Source organism: Salmo salar, chromosome 16 (assembly GCF_965601325.2).
Source record: "Salmo salar chromosome 16, fSalSal1, whole genome shotgun sequence".
Lineage (NCBI taxonomy): Eukaryota > Metazoa > Chordata > Actinopteri > Salmoniformes > Salmonidae > Salmo > Salmo salar.
This window is the reverse complement of record NC_138306.1, coordinates 75175884-75195658: the sequence shown is the minus strand read 5'-3', so window position 1 is coordinate 75195658 and position 19775 is coordinate 75175884. Positions and strand designations below refer to the sequence as shown.

General features: G+C 48.5%; 1 protein-coding gene across 1 annotated transcript; it reads left to right on the top strand.

Annotated features, from left to right (window-relative positions):
• Nucleotides 1–867: 867 nt before the first annotated feature.
• mrps9 (mitochondrial ribosomal protein S9) lies at nt 868–19741 on the top strand. Its single transcript, XM_014150602.2, has 11 exons — nt 868–1007; nt 1625–1807; nt 5002–5064; nt 5173–5203; nt 5508–5587; nt 13556–13641; nt 13720–13795; nt 14886–15054; nt 15279–15387; nt 16368–16537; nt 19314–19741. Exons 1-11 carry the CDS (start codon nt 909–911, stop codon nt 19403–19405), a joined length of 1158 nt encoding a protein of 385 aa, XP_014006077.2. The 5' UTR covers nt 868–908; the 3' UTR covers nt 19406–19741.
• The last annotated feature ends 34 nt before the right edge of the window (nt 19742–19775 follow it).

Sequence of the window (19775 nt, the reverse complement as noted above, 5' to 3'; positions counted from 1 at the left end):
TCGGAAATATTTACTTTATGTCATCTCCGTTTTGAAGATGATATTCTACTTTGTCGTCTCATAATAGATCCTGTGCAACAAATTGTTTTTTTACTCTGTTAACTGTTCCGGGGGACCTTACACAACACCAGGAACCCGTAGTGGAGAGAAGAGTTTCTTAATAGTATTTTAACATTTGGAAACTAGCAATGGTGGAAACTCCCTCCAGCCAATGCCTACAACAATCCTATATGGTTTTAAATCTATGAAGGGGGAGTCCAAGTATCCAACACTTATGTTACAGCTGAAGCATAGTGAATACTTTTATTATAGTATACTTCTGTATAGTTGTATAGTTTATAGTTGTATGGTTGTTTGCATAGTTTTATAAAGCTTTATAGTTGTATGGCTGTTTGTTATTTAACCCCCCCCCCCCCCCAAAAAAAAAAAACCTCACCATGTCAACAAATCGTTCTGCAGTCTATGTGGTCCGATAGCTTCCAGTTTGGATTAGTTGTCGTGGCTCATCTGAACATGTGTAGTAGGGTTGGGTGATTTGTACCAGTTTAAATGTTCCCTACTAATTAGGGTCCCACACGAAACGTTGACCAAAATTATGAATGCTACCCTCATATCCCATAGTAAAGAATAATAATAAAATTACATATTTGTTATAATACCTATCTTTTCAACTAATTGTAGGATGCAACAAAGGGACTGAACAACCTATACATTTATTCTAGTTATTCTATGGATTTATCAAATACGGTTATTGTTTTGTCGAAACAAATACTTTGTATCCGAATTTTGCCAAATATACTGTGAGAAATGAAATGTAGTAACATTGTAACAGTTACATTGTAACACAAATGCAAATATATTTGCTATCGACGTACTTCCTGTTTTCACGAGAGCGTCGTACAGCAAACATGGCGGCCTCCAGTGGAAGAACCGTGGGATCTTTTCTCTGGAAATGCGGAAATTGCTGGTTCAATTTTAACACAGTCTCGTCAAATTTAACTCGCCAGGTAAAGCCAAGAGTTTAATTCGGCATGTTTTCACGGTAATGTCAATGGGGCTGCACGGGTTGCACTGCAGAGAAGGGCTGAGTTGTCCTTGAAATAGCTAAGCGCTAGTAGCAATGCACTGCCTTGTCAACTAGCTCACATGTAAACTGTCATTGAAGTAAGACAGCCAGCTAGCTAAGTAGCTAGTTGACTTTCTAGATATTGTTCTTCTTGTCTCAACATGCATGCCATAATGGACATAACTAGCTACATGAACATAGTGGACATACAAGTCGCAATATTTTGGTTTAATAGGACCTTAGTTAGCTAAGCCTCACAGACCTTGTTTACATAGCTAGCTAACGTTATACTACGTTAGTCCAATGTTAGTCCCATTTACTAGTGGATACCTTGCTGTCAAATGCACATCAGTTGGTCTGTTTGTCAATGGCAAATCTCACCGTTTCAGACTAATGTAATGCACCTAAAAGATCAGAGCCACTTACAGAGATGATCTATTAGCCCAGATAACTGACATTCATCTATCCCTGTGAAAACCAAGGCCCTGGGTTATAAAAGCACCAGTCCTATACTACAGAATGTATCCTAACATAAAACTCCTCTTTCCTCCACCCCAGGTGCTGTCCAGACAGCTATGTGTGAGCGCTGTGCTCCACAGGAAGAACCTGGCTGCAGCGGGCCCAGAGAAGTTCTCGGAGGAGTTCATCAAGAAGCAGGTGGAGGAGTTCAACATCGGGAAGAGACATCTAGCCAACATGATGGGAGAGGACCCTGAGACATTCACTCAGGGGGACATTGATGTAAGAAAGACTGCACTGATGTTTAACGAGGGGTGTACAACTCCTGTCTTTCGCTAGAGGGATGCAGTGTAAACCCTAGAGGGATGTAGTGTAGTTAAGTTTTTTGTCCTTACCCTACAATCAGAGATGGATTCATACCTCAAGTCTATGGTGTCCACCCTCAACTCAATTGAGATATGCATTTGGCTAGGCTATGTTTAGAAAGGTGGCACCTTATTTGGAGTAGATAAATTATGCTTTCTTTCTCAGAGGAGATGTCACATGTATTTAAGGCGGTTTTCCAGACATATTAGTTTAATTCCTGGTCAGCCTCTGGTCTGTCTGCGCATGCCATCAGCAGCATCTGGTGGAGCCGATCACACAGACACACTCTAACAGTCACCAGCAGGGGCCAGCACTGTGTAATGTGGTGTGTCCACTGTATTAGCAACGCCTGACACACACACACACACACACACACATCCCATGTTTTATTCATTACGAAGGAAAAATGCATTAGCTTCGTTTGCCCCACTGATTTAGTTTGATTTCCCATGATTCTTCACTTCCCGGCGGTCTCTAACCATCGTTCTATCTAATGAACAGAACTGTTAGCACTTACCAGTGGGCTGTGTAAAGCAGTTTGTGGTCATACGCATGTCCTTAAAACACCTAGGTGATGGGGTAAGGAAGTTTAATTGAAAAGAACAGAAAGGCCCGCACGCTGAATTTGCCCCCAGTTACCACCTTTAGTGACAACGTTTCGATCCAACACGGATCTTCATCAGGTCAAGCAGATCTCGTTATCCCATCCCCTAATATATCCACATTTTACCCCACATAGTCATTACACATACGACACATAGTGGGTGTGGATGCTATACAAAATATGGCCATACAAAAAACAACACTTTATGCATATTCAATAATCAGAGAGGTACATGTTGGCGTCAATAATTAAATGAATATATACAATCAGGCCGGGTTGGAACCTAGACAGCAGTAAGGGAATATTACGTTCAAAACTGTAAAACACCCACCTACATTACCATTATGTGTGGGACGCACGGTGGTTGTGCAAATAATTACAGAGTGACCTCCTTCAAAACAACTTGTGTACCTCTACTATTTTGGTATCCATAAGATGTGCACATATAGTCATTATGAAAATATACAATAAGACCTGGATCTGATCAGACAGACAGACAGACTCAGCAGGGGCCAGCACTGTGTAATGTGCTGTGTCCACTGTATTAGCAACGCCTGATACACACACATCCCATGTTATATTCATTACCAAGGAAGAATGCATTAGCTTCGTTTGCCCCACTCATTTAGTTTGATTTCCCATGATTCTTCACTTCCTGGCAGTCTCTAACCTTCATCCTATCTAATGAATAGAGCTGTTAGCAGTGGGCTGTGTAACAGGAAGTGACATGGAGCGTCCCATCGTCAGATGAGTGGAGGAGAGGGAGAGATGTGGAAAATGGGGGAGACTGGAGAGAGAAATGGGGGACCACTGGAGGGGGAATTAGGGGAGACTTGCGCCTGTGTGTTGTTGTTGACTCTGGTTCAGTTGATGTGACATTCCTATTAGTGCAAACAATGCAAGTGTTAGCAGTTGAGATAATAAAAGGGAAACTTAGTTTCTAAATTAGGCACTGTGCAGAAACTATTGTGTAGCAGTACTCTCCCTCTCTAAGTTGTTTATTGACATCAATGACGTTTAGACAGAGTGGAGGAATCTAGAGTGCTGTGAACAACACAGTGAAATCTGTGGCAGGGAGAAGGTCTCTCCCTTTCCCCTCTCTCTGTCTCTCCCTAGGGGACTCTGCCATACTGCAGCCTAGGGTATGAAATGAACAGGTGCTGCCTTCATCTGGCACAGTGTTCCACTCTCCTCCTCCCCTGTCTTCTTCTTTTTACCTCCCCCTCACCTGCCTCTCTCTCTTCTACCTCTCACTCCCCTTCCCTCTCTCTCTCTTTGATTCGTCTTGACAGCCCAAAAGGCTGCAGCATGCTCTCTCCTTCTAGCACCTGTTCCCTCTCTTAATTGAGCAGACAGAGTGAAGGAGGAAAATACGTTAAAGATGAGGGAGAGGAGGGATGAACAGACTGGCTGGAGAAGAGTGGCAGGGTGGACACTACCTGTCTGCCCCTCCCACACACACACACAAATGCACACCTTCAGAGACACGCGCACGTACACACACACACACCTTCAAACCCCCCCGCCCCTCCACACATACACACACCTTGTCAAGAGTAGTGCCATCTGTAGCAGCACTAATGACCTGGCTCCACTCTGCTGCCTTCACAAGGAGACTGGCTGTGAGTGTGTGAACTTAGGGTGAACTGGTGACTCTAGTCTGTCCTCTGGTTCCTGTCACCTGGCTGTTTGTTTGTTCTCTCTCCCCTCTAACTTTCACTGCTGTTCTCTAGGAACTTCCCTCTAGCCTTTATCTGAACTCTTACAAGACTTGAGTGTCTCCTCTCTAACCTGTTAGCTAGCCTGGCTGCTACTATTATTTCTCCCTGTTTAGAGCTGGCTGTTTAAACTAAACGTTTCTCCCTGTTTAGAGCTGGCTGTTTAAACTAAACGTTTCTCCCTGTTTAGAGCTGGCTGTTTAAACTAAACGTTTCTCCCTGTTTAGAGCTGGCTGTTTAAACTAAACGTTTCTCCCTGTTTAGAGCTGGCTGTTTAAACTAAAGCTTCTCCCTGTTTAGAGCTGGCTGTTTAAACTAAACGTTTCTCCCTGTTTAGAGCTGGCTGTTTAAACTAAACGTTTCTCCCTGTTTAGAGCTGGCTGTTTAAACTAAATGTTTCTCCCTGTTCAGAGCTGGCTGTTTAAACTAAAGCTTCTCCCTGTTTAGAGCTGGCTGTTTAAACTAAAGCTTCTCCCTGTTTAGAGCTGGCTGTTTAAACTAAATGTTTCTCCCTGTTTAGAGCTGGCTGTTTAAACTAAACGTTTCTCCCTGTTTAGAGCTGGCTGTTTAAACTAAATGTTTCTCCCTGTGTAGAGCTGGCTGTTTAAACTAAATGTTTCTCCCTGTGTAGAGCTGGCTGTTTAAACTAAATGTTTCTCCCTGTGTAGAGCTGGCTGTTTAAACTAAATGTTTCTCCCTGTGTAGAGCTGGCTGTTTAAACTAAAGCTTCTCCCTCCATCTTTAGGATATGTTAATGATATTTGACTTCTCTCTTGTTTCTGTTCCAGAGAAGCATTGCATACCTGTTCCCCTCCGGCCTGTTTGACAATAAAGCCAAACCACTGATGAAGGTAAGACTAGACTTCCTCCCTGTCTCCTTTTTCTGTCTCATGTAGAAGTGTATTAACTCAGAAACTTCAAATTCATTAGTGATTCAAAATCTTCATATTCTCTTCCAGCATCCGGATGAGGTGTTTCCAAAACAGAGAGGTGGGTCCTTTTTAAATAGATTTACAACCGAGACGGATTGTTCTACTCCTATGATCATTTTCACTCGGTGTGAGAGCTGCACTTTCACAACATCACCAGCAGGGGGACCTCTGAGTTTTTGCTCAATCTCTAACAGTGATTGAGCTAGACAAAGTAAAGCGGTTTACACCAATGGCCTAACTCTCTCTCTCTTTCCCTCTCTCTCTCTCCCTCTGTCTCTCTCTCTCACACGCACTCACTCACTCACTCACTCACTCACTCACTCACTCACTCACTCACTCACTCACACACACACATCCTCTAGCTGTCCAATGGGGCGCAGATGGACGGCCATTCCACTTTCTGTTCTACACAGGAAAGCAGTCCTACTACTCTCTAATGCACGTGAGTACTGGGTGGCTGTGTGTGAGAGAGACCGGGAGGAGAAAGACTGAGGGTGGATGTTTTTCTGGAGGTAGAAAGCCCCGGTCTTAGCCTCCAGGGCCCTATTTATGGGAGAGAGAGGCTTCTGATCCCCAGGGAAAGGTGCTCCTGTCACATCCCATTTCACACACACAGCCAGAGCTACAGCAGGAGGGCTGGGTGAGGAGGGAGGGAGGGAGGGAGGGAGGGAGGGAAGGGTGGGGAGGTATGGAGAGAGATGTGGATGGTGAGAGTAGGAGCAGTGTGAGAGGAAGGGGGGTGTTTGGGAGAGGTGGGTTGTGGAAGGTAGGGAGGGGTGCAGACAGGCAGGGGGTGTGACTGTGTCTGTGACGGGCCCCTCTGTCCCCGTCCTAAATCGTGTTTCAGGCCTGGCTCGGTGACCATGGCTGATAGTCAGGCTTTGTGCCTGGATGAGAGCTGCTCTGCCCTGGGGATTTCACCAGAGAGGTAGAGGGTCCCTGAAGACCGGTGCTGTAGATTAGCTAGCTACCCACCCCTACCCACTCAGCTTACCCTCCATCCCTCCATCTTCTGTATTTTCCCTTCACACCCGCTCGTTCTCCCTCTTTACCTTCCTCTTGTTTATATGGTTGATTTGACCATGGACAGAGGTGTGTTTCTCCGCTAGATAAGAAGTGTTAACCTGGCAATATTTTGTCCTCTTGTCAACCCCCCCTTCCCATGCCCTGCAGCAAGCCCTGGCTCCCTGCTGCTAGTTTAAATAGGGATGTCAGACCAGTGTCTGAGAGGGAGGAGGGCTCTCTGTCTCTCTGAGGGAAAACTACTCTCTCTCTTTCTCTCAATTTAAGGGCTTTATTGGCATGGGAAACATATGCTAACTACATAATAAACAAAAGTGAAACAACCAATAACAAAGTACAGTAAACATTACACTCTCTATTGCTCTCTCTCTCTCTTCCCTTCTCTGTGACGGGGAACTCTCCCCCCTCCCCCTCTCAGCCCAGACCCCTGTAGTGCAACCCGACCATGTACAACAAACATCCCAGTGTGCCTTGCAGGGGAGAAGTGAGTCTGAGATTAAAAAGGGGACGGGTCACTACTCTCTCTGTTCCCCCTCTTTCTATGCGTCTCTCTCACTACACAGCATATTGTTTGATACCTCTGGAAGAATCACAATCCCAACATTTGAGTGTTAATTAACTCTGCAAACACACATCCACTTACATGTGCACAGTACTGTATTTACAGCCACAACACCTCCCCCTGCCCCCATAATACATCACACACAGCTCTGCCAAGTCATTGGGGTGTGCAGCTGGCTGTGTGTATGAGGAAGAGGCTTCCAGGTTGAGTGCTCTGTGGTTCTGTTGGGTTTAGCCCCCTCACTGCTCCACTGCCCTCTTCATCTTATCTACCCCGTACCCTACCCACTGCTGAGGGGAACCAGGGGTACCTGACTACCCACTACCCACTGCTGAGGGGAACCAGGGTTACCTGACAACCCCCTACCCTACCCACTACTGAGGGGAACCAGGGGTTCCTGACTACCCCCTACCCTACCCACTGCTGAGGGGAACCAGGGGTACCTGACAATCCCCTACACTGCTGAGGGGAACCAGGGGTACCTGACTACCCCCTACCCAATACTGAGGGGAACCAGGGGTACATGACTACCCCCTAACCTACCCGCTGCTGAGGGGACCCAGGGGCACCTGACTACCCCCTAACCTACCCGCTGCTGAGGGGAACCAGGGGTTCCTGACTACCCCCTACCCACTGCTGAGGGGAACCAGGGGCACCTGACTACCCCCTAACCTACCCACTGTTGAGGGGAACCGGGGTACCTGACTACCCCCTACCCTAGCCACTGCTGAGGGGAACCAGGGGCACCTGACTACCCCCTAACCTACCCACTGTTGAGGGGAACCGGGGTACCTGACTACCCCCTAACCTACCCAGTGCTGAGAGAAACCAGGGGTACCTGACCACTCCCTACCCTACCCACTGCTGAGGGGAACCGGGGTACCTGACTACCCCCTACCCTGCCCACTGCTGAGGGGTCCAGGGGAACCAGGGGTACCTGACTACCCCCTACCCACTGCTGAGGGGAACCAGAGGTACCAGCCTACCCCCTACCCTACCCACTGCTGAGGGGAACCAGGGGTACCTAACTACCCCTACCCTACCCACTGCTGAGGGGAACCAGGGGTACCTGACTACCCCTACCCACTGCTGAGGGGAACCAGGGGTACCTGACTACCCCTACCCACTGCTGAGGGGAACCAGGGGCACCTGACTCCCCCTACCCTACCCACTGCTGAGGGGAACCAGGGGCACCTGACTACCCCCTACCCTACCCACTGCTGAGGGGAACCAGGGGTACCTGACTCCCCCCTACCCTACCCACTGCTGAGGGGAACCAGGGGTACCTGACTACCCCCTACCCACTGCTGAGGGGAACCAGGGGTACCTGACTACCCCCTAACCTACCCACTGCTGAGGGGAACCAGGGGTACCTGACTACCCCCTACCCACTGCTGAGGGGAACCAGGGGTACCTGACTACCCCCTAACCTACCCACTGCTGAGGGGAACCAGGGGTACCTGACTCCCCCCTACCCTACCCACTGCTGAGGGGAACCAGGGGTACCTGACTACCCGCTAACCTACCCACTGCTGAAGGGAACCTGAGGTACCTGACTACCCACTACTGAGGGAAACCAGGGGTCCCTACCTATCCCCTAACCTACCCGCTGCTGAGGGGAACCAGGGGCACCTGACTACCCCCTAACCTACCCACTGTTGAGGGGAACCAGTGTACCTGACTACCCCCAACCCTACCCACTGCCTAGGGGAACCAGGGGCACCTGACTACCCCCTACCCTAGCCACTGCTGAGGGGAACCAGGGGCACCTGACTACCCCCTACCCACTGCTGAGGGGAACCAGGGGTACCTAACTACCCCTACCCTACCCACTGCTGAGGGGAACCAAGGGTACCTGACCAACCCCTACCCACTACTGAGGAGAACCAGGAGTACCTGACTACCCCCTACCCGCTGCTGAGGAGAACCAGGGGTACCTGACTACCCCCTAACCTACCCACTGTTGAGGGGAACCGGGGTACCTGACTACCCCCAACCCTACCCACTGTTGAGGGGAACCAGGGGCACCTGACTACCCCCTAACCTACCCACTGCTGAGGGGAACCAGGGGCACCTGACTACCCCCTAACCTACCCACTGTTGAGGGGAACCAGGGGCACCTGACTACCCCCTAACCTACCCACTGTTGAGGGGAACCAGTATACCTGACTACCCCTAACCTACCCACTGCCTAGGGGAACCAGGGGCACCTGACTACCCCCTACCCACTGCTGAGGGGAACCAGGGGTACCTGACTACCCCCAACCCTACCCACTGCTGAGGGGAACCAGGGGTTCCTGACTACCCCCTACCCACTGCTGAGGGGAACCAGGGGCACCTGACTACCCCCTACCCTACCCACTGCTGAGGGGAACCAGGGGCACCTGACTACCCCCTAACCTACCCACTGTTGAGGGGAACCGGGGTACCTGACTACCCCCAACCCTACCCACTGCTGAGGGGAACCAGGGGCACCTGACTACCCCCTACCCTACCCACTGCTGAGGGGAACCAGGGGCACCTGACTACCCCCTAACCTACCCACTGTTGAGGGGAACCGGGGTACCTGACTACCCCCAACCCTACCCACTGCTGAGGGGAACCAGGGGCACCTGACTACCCCCTAACCTACCCACTGCTGAGGGGAACCAGGGGCACCTGACTACCCCCTAACCTACCCACTGTTGAGGGGAACCAGGGGCACCTGACTACCCCCTAACCTACCCACTGTTGAGGGGAACCAGTATACCTGACTACCCCTAACCTACCCACTGCCTAGGGGAACCAGGGGCACCTGACTACCCCCTACCCACTGCTGAGGGGAACCAGGGGTACCTGACTACCCCCAACCCTACCCACTGCTGAGGGGAACCAGGGGTACCTGACTACCCCCTAACCTACCCACTGCTGAGGGGAACCAGGGGTACCTGACTACCCCCAACCCTACCCACTGCTGAGGGGAACCAGGGGCACCTGACTACCCCCTAACCTACCCACTGCTGAGGGGAACCAGGGGCACCTGACTACCCCCTAACCTACCCACTGTTGAGGGGAACCAGTGTACCTGACTACCCCTAACCTACCCACTGCCTAGGGGAACCAGGGGCACCTGACTACCCCCTACCCTACCCACTGCTGAGGGGAACCAGGGGTACCTGACTACCCCCTAACCTACCCACTGCCTAGGGGAACCAGGGGCACCTGACTACCCCCTACCCTAGCCACTGCTGAGGGGAACCAGGGGCACCTGACTACCCCTACCCACTGCTGAGGGGAACCAGGGGTACCTGACTACCCCCTAACCTACCCACTGCTGAGGGGAACCAGGGGTACCTGACTACCCCTACCCACTGCTGAGGGGAACCAGGGGTACCTGACTACCCCCTAACCTACCCACTGCTGAGGGGAACCAGGGGTACCTGACTACCCCTACCCACTGCTGAGGGGAACCAGGGGTACCTGACTACCCCCTACCCTACCCGCTGCTGAGGAGAACCAGGGGCACCTGACTACCCCCTAACCTACCCACTGTTGAGGGGAACCAGTGTACCTGACTACCCCCTAACCTACCCACTGCCTAGGGGAACCAGGGGCACCTGACTACCCCCTACCCTAGCCACTGCTGAGGGGAACCAGGGGCACCTGACTACCCCCTACCCTAGCCACTGCTGAGGGGAACCAGGGGTACCTGACTACCCCCAACCCTACCCACTGCTGAGGGGAACCGGGGTACCTGACTTCCACCTATCCACTGCTGAGGGGAACCAGGGGTACCTGACTACCCCCTACCCTGCCCACTGCTGAGGGGGTCCAGGGGAACCAGGGGTACCTGACCACTCCCTACCCTACCCACTGCTGAGGGGAACCAGGGGCACCTGACTACCCCTACCCTGCTCACTGCTGAGGGGGTCCAGGGGAACCAGGGGCACCAGACTACCCACTGCTGAGGGGAACCAGGGGCACTTGACTACCCCCTACCCTACCCACTGCTGAGGGGATCCAGGGGTTCCTGACTACCCCTTACCCACTGCTGAGGGGAACCAGGGGTTTGTGACTACCCCCTATCCACTGCTGAGGGGAACCAGGGGTTTGTGACTACCCCTACCCTACCCACTTCTGAGGGGAACCAGGGGTACCTGACTACCCCCTATCCTACACACTGCTGAGGGGAACCAGGGGTACCTGACTACCCCTACCCACTGCTGAGGGGAACCAGGGGCACCTGACTCCCCCCTACCCTACCCACTGCTGAGGGGAACCAGGGGTACCTGACTACCCCCTACCCTACCCACTGCTGAGGGGAACCAGGGGTTTGTGACTACCCCCTATCCACTGCTGAGGGGAACCAGGGGTTTGTGACTACCCCTACCCTACCCACTTCTGAGGGGAACCAGGGGTTTGTGACTACCCCTACCCTACCCACTTCTGAGGGGAACCAGGGGTACCTGACTACCCCCTAACCTACACACTGCTGAGGGGAACCAGGGGTACCTGACTACCCCCTAACCTACACACTGCTGAGGGGAACCAGGGGTACCTGACTACCCCCTAACCTACACACTGCTGAGGGGAACCAGGGGTTTGTGACTACCCCCTAACCTTCACACTGCTGAGGGGAACCAGGGGTACCTGACTTTCCCCCCTTCAAATCTAAACCCCGTTACGACATAAGTATGATGTTTGAGCCGGGACGCTGGAGCCTCTGAAGCCAGAGGATTTCATTCACCACCACCTCCCTTTTTATAAAGATTATCAACCCCCTCACACCACCACCTGCCCTCCCTTTTTATAAAGATGATCAACCCCCTCACACCACCACCTGCCCTCCCTTTTTATAAAGATGATCAACCCCCTCACACCACCACCTCCCTTTTTATAAAGATTATCAACCCCCTCACACCACCACCTCCCTTTTTATAAAGATTATCAACCCCCTCACACCACCACCTCCCTTTTTATAAAGATGATCAACCCCCTCACACCACCACCTCCCTTTTTATAAAGATTATCAACCCCCTCACACCACCACCTCCCTTTTTATAAAGATTATCAACCCCCTCACACCACCACCTCCCTTTTTATAAAGATGATCAACCCCCTCACACCACCACCTCCCTTTTTATAAAGATTATCAACCCCCTCACACCACCACCTCCCTTTTTATAAAGATTATCAACCCCCTCACACCACCACCTCCCTTTTTATAAAGATTATCAACCCCCTCACACCACCACCTCCCTTTTTATAAAGATGATCAACCCCCTCACACCACCACCTCCCTTTTTATAAAGATGATCAACCCCCTCACACCACCACCTCCCTTTTTATAAAGATTATCAACCCCCTCACACCACCACCTCCCTTTTTATAAAGATTATCAACCCCCTCACACCACCACCTCCCTTTTTATAAAGATTATCAACCCCCTCACACCACCACCTCCCTTTTTATAAAGATTATCAACCCCCTCACACCACCACCTCCCTTTTTATAAAGATTATCAACCCCCTCACACCACCACCTCCCTTTTTATAAAGATTATCAACCCCCTCACACCACCACCTCCCTTTTTATAAAGATTATCAACCCCCTCACACCACCACCTCCCTTTTTATAAAGATTATCAACCCCCTCACACCACCACCTCCCTTTTTATAAAGATTATCAACCCCCTCACACCACCACCTCCCTTTTTATAAAGATTATCAACCCCCTCACACCACCACCTCCCTTTTTATAAAGATTATCAACCCCCTCACACCACCACCTCCCTTTTTATAAAGATTATCAACCCCCTCACACCACCACCTCCCTTTTTATAAAGATTATCAACCCCCTCACACCACCACCTCCCTTTTTATAAAGATTATCAACCCCCTCACACCACCACCTCCCTTTATTAAGATTATTTTATTACTTATTTTTTGTGACACAAATTGGTTTTTGCTTGATGTTTGCTTTCCGCCCCCCCCCCCCCCCCCTCTCTCTCTCTCTCTCTCTCTCTCTCTCTCTCTCTCTCTCTCTCTCTCTCTCTCTCTCTCTCTCTCTCTCTGTCTGAGTGTCGGCGGATTAGACTCCACTCTATCATGAAGGAATTAAACAAACATCTGCTGAATAATGGACAGGGAAATGAGTTCTCACCCGGTCGCGTGGGGGAGGGGAGGGTGAAGCTGCTTTGGGACATGACCAGAATGCCAGGCTGACGGCCAGGGTCGGGTCTGGGCCCGCTACCACCAGCCTTAACGTACTGTACCACGATTGATGGGCTAACGCCAAGCTCATGGGCTCCATGCCAATTTAGACAAGCGTTCCCGCGGACAGCGGGTAGCAAGCCTTCTCGCTCCGCATGGCGGTTTCTTGGGGAGAAAGGGGGAGTAAGCTTTAGCCCAAGTGCTCCCCAATTCAATTTTCCCACCCAATTAAATCCAGCCAAGGATGGGGACAGATATGGGATCTGCTTTCATAATGGAGAATCCTCTCTCTTTCTCTATCTCGTGTGTGTGTGTGTGTGTGTGTGTGTGTGTGTGTGTGTGTGTGTGTGTGTGTGTGTGTGTGTGTGTGTGTGTGTGTGTGTGTGTGTGTGTGTGTGTGTGTGTGTGTGTGTGTGTGTGTGTGTGTGTGTGTGTGTGTGTGCGTGCGCGCGCGCGTGCGTGCGTGCGTGCGTGCGTGCGTGCGTGCGTGCGTCAGAATATAAAATGTACTCAATACTGGTCTTTTCTTGATACAACACAAATACACATTGTTAATATTGAGTGAAAGGTTCATAGACCATAGGGTGTTCCATGTTGTTTAATCTGGTTGTCTGTGTCCTCCTGTCCCATTCAGGACACCTTCACTAAAGCCCTGGCAGTAGAGAAGCACCAGGACCGTCTGAGAGGAAAGGGCCTCTTCACCCAGGACACCAAGCAGATGTGAGGATAGTTGTTTTCACAGAGCAGTGAAATAATGTTGATACGCGTGTGTGTGTATCTAACTGTGGCTGTGTTCAGTTCTCTGGTGGGTAGTCGGTGGTTGCTGAAAGAAGAGCTGGGGGAGTTGTTGGTGGAGACCATCTCAGACCACGATGTAAGAAGGAACTCTGTTACTACCATCACATCCAGATAGCTGGTTCTCCTTCTCATTTCAACAGTTGTGATAGTATTTACTGAGGAAAAAGACCTTAGATGTCACTAGCTGGGTTTCCATCCAATTGGCACCAGATTTTCATGTGAATATTCAAAAATCTGCATAAATAAAATATATGCATTTTCCCACCAGAGAATAATCTATTCCATCAAATTGAATTGTTGCGGATAGAAGTGTGTGATTAGGTAGTCCCCATAAAAATAAAGTTTGAGGTTAAATTCCCATGTACCGAATAACAAAAACCAAAAAAACAAGTTAAATGAATTTCTCGCATTTTCAACAATACTGATGGTTTTGTCACAAATGTTGCATTATATAGCGAATGTGCACCCAGGTACTGGCACGTGCGCTCTAGCCGACAGCTAGCAGATACATTGTGGGTGCAGCCTACATGATGAGATTATTATAGACTAAAGAGCGAGATTTGTTTCATTTGTCAAAAGGCACCCAAGCATCAATCATCATGTCACCAGAATAAGAGCCTCAATATTTATTGAAAGGAGCATCAAACTCATCACCTTGCTCTTTCACCACCTTCTAAAGTTCGATCATCATTTATTTCATCTGTAGCTTAATCAACTGGATGATGTCATCACATGACTCCAAGTTTACTTCCATATGATGGTTATTATTTCAATATTTGCAACATTTGGAAAGCTTACCGACAACTTTGCTGTTTCCATTATGCCTTCCGATATTTGAATCTGACATGTACTTTACTCACATAGAAGGTTGGCTGGAAACCTGGTTGTTGGCATGCTAGATACTGTATTACTGGTATAATGCAGTTCACCTAGTCACCACAAGAGGTTGCTGTTTAGACACTGAACAGAGCCCTACAACGCCAATAGAAAGTAGGCGTGTGCTTATGTTCCTACGCTCCGGGGTGACGTTTCCCCTACAGATCCAGGATCAGCTTTCCCTCCCCCAATCCTAACCTTTGCCATTAGTCGGGGAAATGCTAAACTGACCCAAGATCAGTGTCTAGGGGCAACTCCTATTCTTCCATGTTGTGTGTGTCTCTGGTCAGTATGCACGGTTCATCCAGCTGATGGAGAGGTTGCTGTCTCTGCCCTACTGCTCTGTGGAGGAGGACTTTGTCCAGCGTTACCGCAGACAGCTAGAGATCCAATCCTCCAAGCAGCAGGTCCAGCCCCTACAGTACGACCAGCACGGAGTGGCTTACAGCACTGGAGATGGTAAACAGAAATCAATCAATTAATACCATTGGGCTTTAATCAATCAATGGATCAATAACATAGCATTTATTTGCATTTGTCTTAAAGCAGTTGACAGCAACCCGGGTCTAATCTTTCCCTTTCAAAGAATGACCTGCAGTCATTGGTTGGCCAGTGCTTCATGGTAGAAGAGAGAGATCTAGGATAATAAGTTGTGTGTGTGTGTGTGTGTGTGTGTTTCCCAGGCAGGAGGAAGACCGCTACAGGTACTGTCCTACTGAGAGACAGCGGCTCAGGCTCCATCAGCATCAACGGGACAAACTATGTCCACTACTTCCCTGTCCTGCAAGACCGGTCCGTGTTCCTTCCCAGTAGACATCCACCGTAATGTTTTCAAATAGCATGTGCTTTCAGACCAGTACTGATGAAGTACGAGACAGATCAGAGAGACATGGCTCGTTAGTGCTTCCTCTCCCACCAATGAAATCACAAGCCCCTGCTTCTTTCCACACTCCTCTCCCCATCCTTCCTTAACGTGCACGCCGTGCCATGTGCACTCTCAAACAAAACACTGTTGAAAAGTAGCTTTATGTTGCACTTCACTGCGTTATAGCCTCTTTTATTTATCTGGGATATAGCAGAGTTAATTACACAACTGAGTGGGTTAGGTGGGTTAGGTGGGTGGGTGGGTGGGTGGTATCTCCTGGGCTGAGGACAGACTGAGACAGGACTAATAGGACCTGAAGGGTGACGGTGGTTTGACTGTGTCAGCAATACGCCTTTCATTTAGTCTGCTGGGATGTGGGCCAGAACACACACTCCATACACATTGACACACACACCCCTCATCTGTCTTTTTCATGCCGAGTCAGAAGAGTAACTGCTGTAGTGTCTAAATATGACCGTGTGGCTCTAACAGAGGTTGACAGGACTCTATACACACACCGCTGCTCTTTACAATCCTCTGGACAACCACTGCTGTTGATAACTAGTATCTCAGTGTCCAGTGCCCACTCCATTGACTGACTTACTTACCCTTCTCTCTCCCTCTCTCTCTCTCTCTCTCTCTCTCTCTCTCTCTCTCTCCCTTCTCTTCATCCCTTTTCTCTCCATCCCTCTCATCCCCTCCCTTCTCTTCATCCCTTTTCTCTCCATCCCTCTCATCCCCTCCCTTCTCTCCATCCCCTCCTCCCTTCTCTCAATCCCCTCCTCCCTTCTCTCCATCCCTCTCCTCCCTTCTCTCCATCCCTCTCCTCCCTTCTCTCCATCCCTCTCCTCCCTTCTCTCCATCCCTCTCCTCCCTTCTCTCCATCCCTCTCCTCTCCCCCTGACAGGGAGCAGTTGATGTTTCCCCTCCACTTTATGGGGGTGCTGGGGAGGTTTGACATGCAGTGCAGTGTGAGTGGCGGGGGCCATTCCAGCCAGGCGGGGGCGCTACGCCTCGCCACCTCCCGCGCCATGCTCAGCTTCCTGTCTGAGGGACAGGTGGAGACCATGAGACAAGGTTGGTAGTGGTTCTACAAACACACACACAACTAACGAGACACACAAACACATCATTCAGAAAGCTTCATTATCTTTTTTTGTATTTATTTATTTTTTATGTAACCTTTATTTAACTAGGCAAGTCAGTTAAGAACAAATTCTTATTGACAATGATGGCCTACCAAAAGGCAAAAGGCCTCCTGCAGGGACGGGAGCTGGGATTAAAAATGAAAAAAAATTGAGGACAAAACACACATCACAACACTACATAAAGAGACCTAAGACATCAACATAGCATGGCAGCAACACATGACAACACAACATGACAGCAACACATTTTTACATTTTAGTCATTTAGCAGACGCTCTTATCCAGAGTGACTGCATACATTTCATACATATTCATACAATTTTTTTCCCCCCGTACTGGTCCCCGTGGGAATCGAACCCACAACTCTGGTGTTGCAAACACCATGCTCTACCAACTGAGCCACACGGGAACAACACAACATGACAACAGCATGGTAGCAATACAACATGACAACAACATGGTAGAAACACAACATGACAACAACATGGTAGCAATACAACATGACAACAACATGGTAGCAATACAACATGACAACAGCATGGTAGCAATACAACATGACAACAGCATGGTAGCAATACAACATGACAACAGCATGGTAGCAATACAACATGACAACAGCATGGTAGCAATACAACATGACAACAACATGGTAGCAATACAACATGACAACAACATGGTAGCAACACAACATGACAACAACATGGTAGCAACACAACATGACAACAGCATGGTAGCAACACAACATGACAACAACATGGTAGCAATACAACATGACAACAGCATGGTAGAAATACAACATGACAACAACATGGTAGCAATACAACATGGCAATACAACATGACAGCAGCACAGCATGGTAGAAATACAACATGACAGCAGCACAGCATGGCAGCAGCACAAAACATGGTACAAACATTATTGGGCACAGACAACAGCACAAAGGGCAAGAAGGTAGAGACAACAATACATCACGCAAAACAGCCACAACTGTCATTAAGATTGTCCATGATTGAGTCTTTGAATGAAGAGATTGAGATAAAACTGTCCAGTTTGAGTGTTTGTTGCAGCTCGTTCCAGTCGCTAGCTGCAGCGAACTGAAAAGAGGAGCGACCCAGGGATGTGTGTGCTTTGGGGACCTTTAACAGAATGTGACTGGCAGAACGGGTGTTGTATGTGGAGGATGAGGGCTGCAGTAGATATCTCAGATAGGGGGGAGTGAGGCCTAAGAGGGTTTTATAAATAAGCATCAACCAGTGAGTCTTGCGACGGGTCTACAGAGATGACCAGTTTACAGAGGAGTATAGAGTGCAGTGATGTGTCCTATAAGGAGCATTGGTGGCAAATCTGATGGCCGAATGGTAAATCAAATCAGATCAAATTTATTGGTCACATACACATGGTTAGATGTAGTAGATGGTATAGGGTACAGTATATACATATGAGATGAGTATTGTAGGGTATGAAAACATATAAATCAGCATTGTTTAAGGTGGCTAGTGATACATTACATCAGGATGGCAAGATTTACATTTACATTTTAGTCATTTAGCAGACGCTCTTATCCAGAGCGACTTACAGTAGTGAATGCATACATTTCATACATTTTTTTTTTTTCTGTGCTGGCCCCACTGGGGAATCGAACCCACAACCCTGGTGTTGCAAACACCATGCTCTACCAACTGAGCTACAGGGAAGATGCAGTAGATGGTATAGAGTACAGTATATACATATGAGATGAATAATGTAGGTTATGAAAACATTATATAAAGTGGCATTGTTTAAAGTGGCTAGTGATACATTACATCAGGATGGCAAGATGCAGTAGATGGTATAGAGTACAGTATATACATATGAGATGAATAATGTAGGTTATGAAAACATTATATAAAGTGGCATTGTTTAAAGTGGCTAGTGATACATTTAATTACATCAAGATGGCAAGATGCAGTAGATGGTATAGAGTACAGTATATACATATGAGATGAGTAATGTAGGTTATGAAAACATTTTATAAAGTGGCATTGTTTAAAGTGGCTAGTGATACATTTAATTACATCAAGATGGCAAGATGCAGTAGATGGTATAGCGTACAGTATATACATATGAGATGAGTAATGTAGGTTTTGTAAACATGATCTAATATAAATAATATAAAATGGCAAGTGATAAATTGATTACATCAATTTGCCCATTATTAAAGTGGCTTGAGTTGAGTCAGTATGTTGGCAGCAGCCACTCAATGTTAGTGATGGCTGTTTAACAGTCTGATGGCCTTGAGATAGAAGCTGTTTTTCAGTCTCTCGGTCCCAGCTTTGATGCACCTGTACTGACCTCGCCTTCTGGATGATAGCGGGGTGAACAGGCAGTGGCTCGGGTGGTTGCTGTCCTTGATGAAGAACATCTAGCTGCTCGAGAGCACCCTTACCTTACAATCTATAAATTACGTCTCCGTAATCTAGCATGGGTAGGATGGTCATCTGAATCAGGGTTAGTCTGGCAGCTGGGGTCAAAGAGGAGCGATTTACGATAGAGGAAACCAAGTCTAGATTAACTTTAGCCTGCACATTTGATATGTGTTGAGTGAAGGACCGTTTTAATGTACATCAAATGAACAACATTGGCCGCTGTTCCTCTGTTGCTTTGTCGTTGATGTATTGTACTATTTTTGGTTTGACCTTTGACCTGCATCTCTGCCTCCCTCTCAGCTGGGCTGCTGACCCCTGAGCCCAGAATTAAGGAGAGGAAGAAGCCGGGCCAGGAGGGAGCGAGGAGGAAGTTCACCTGGAAGAAACGCTGAGGTTGAGGACAGAATAGAACTGGACACAGGGACATCTTCATCATTATCTTCCTCTGAGATCAGAACTGTTATTAGTAAGTGGACAAATTGTTCATCCAACCCCTGTTGTAGCTTTTTATATGTCCCCTAAAGGTGTTTTAGATCTGGAAATAGCCACCAAGTACATGACTCAAATACATGTACAAATTCAAAGGGGTTCTGTCCATGTGAGGGCAGAATACCCAACTCCATATAGGCTGTAATGTTTTTTTTCTGCCACCAGAGGGCCATCTGTGTCAACACACCTGTCCATTGTCTTTGTCTGTATATTGAAAATAAAATGTTGTTTTTCATATACCTTGCTATAATATGCTGTTTTTATTCCATATAA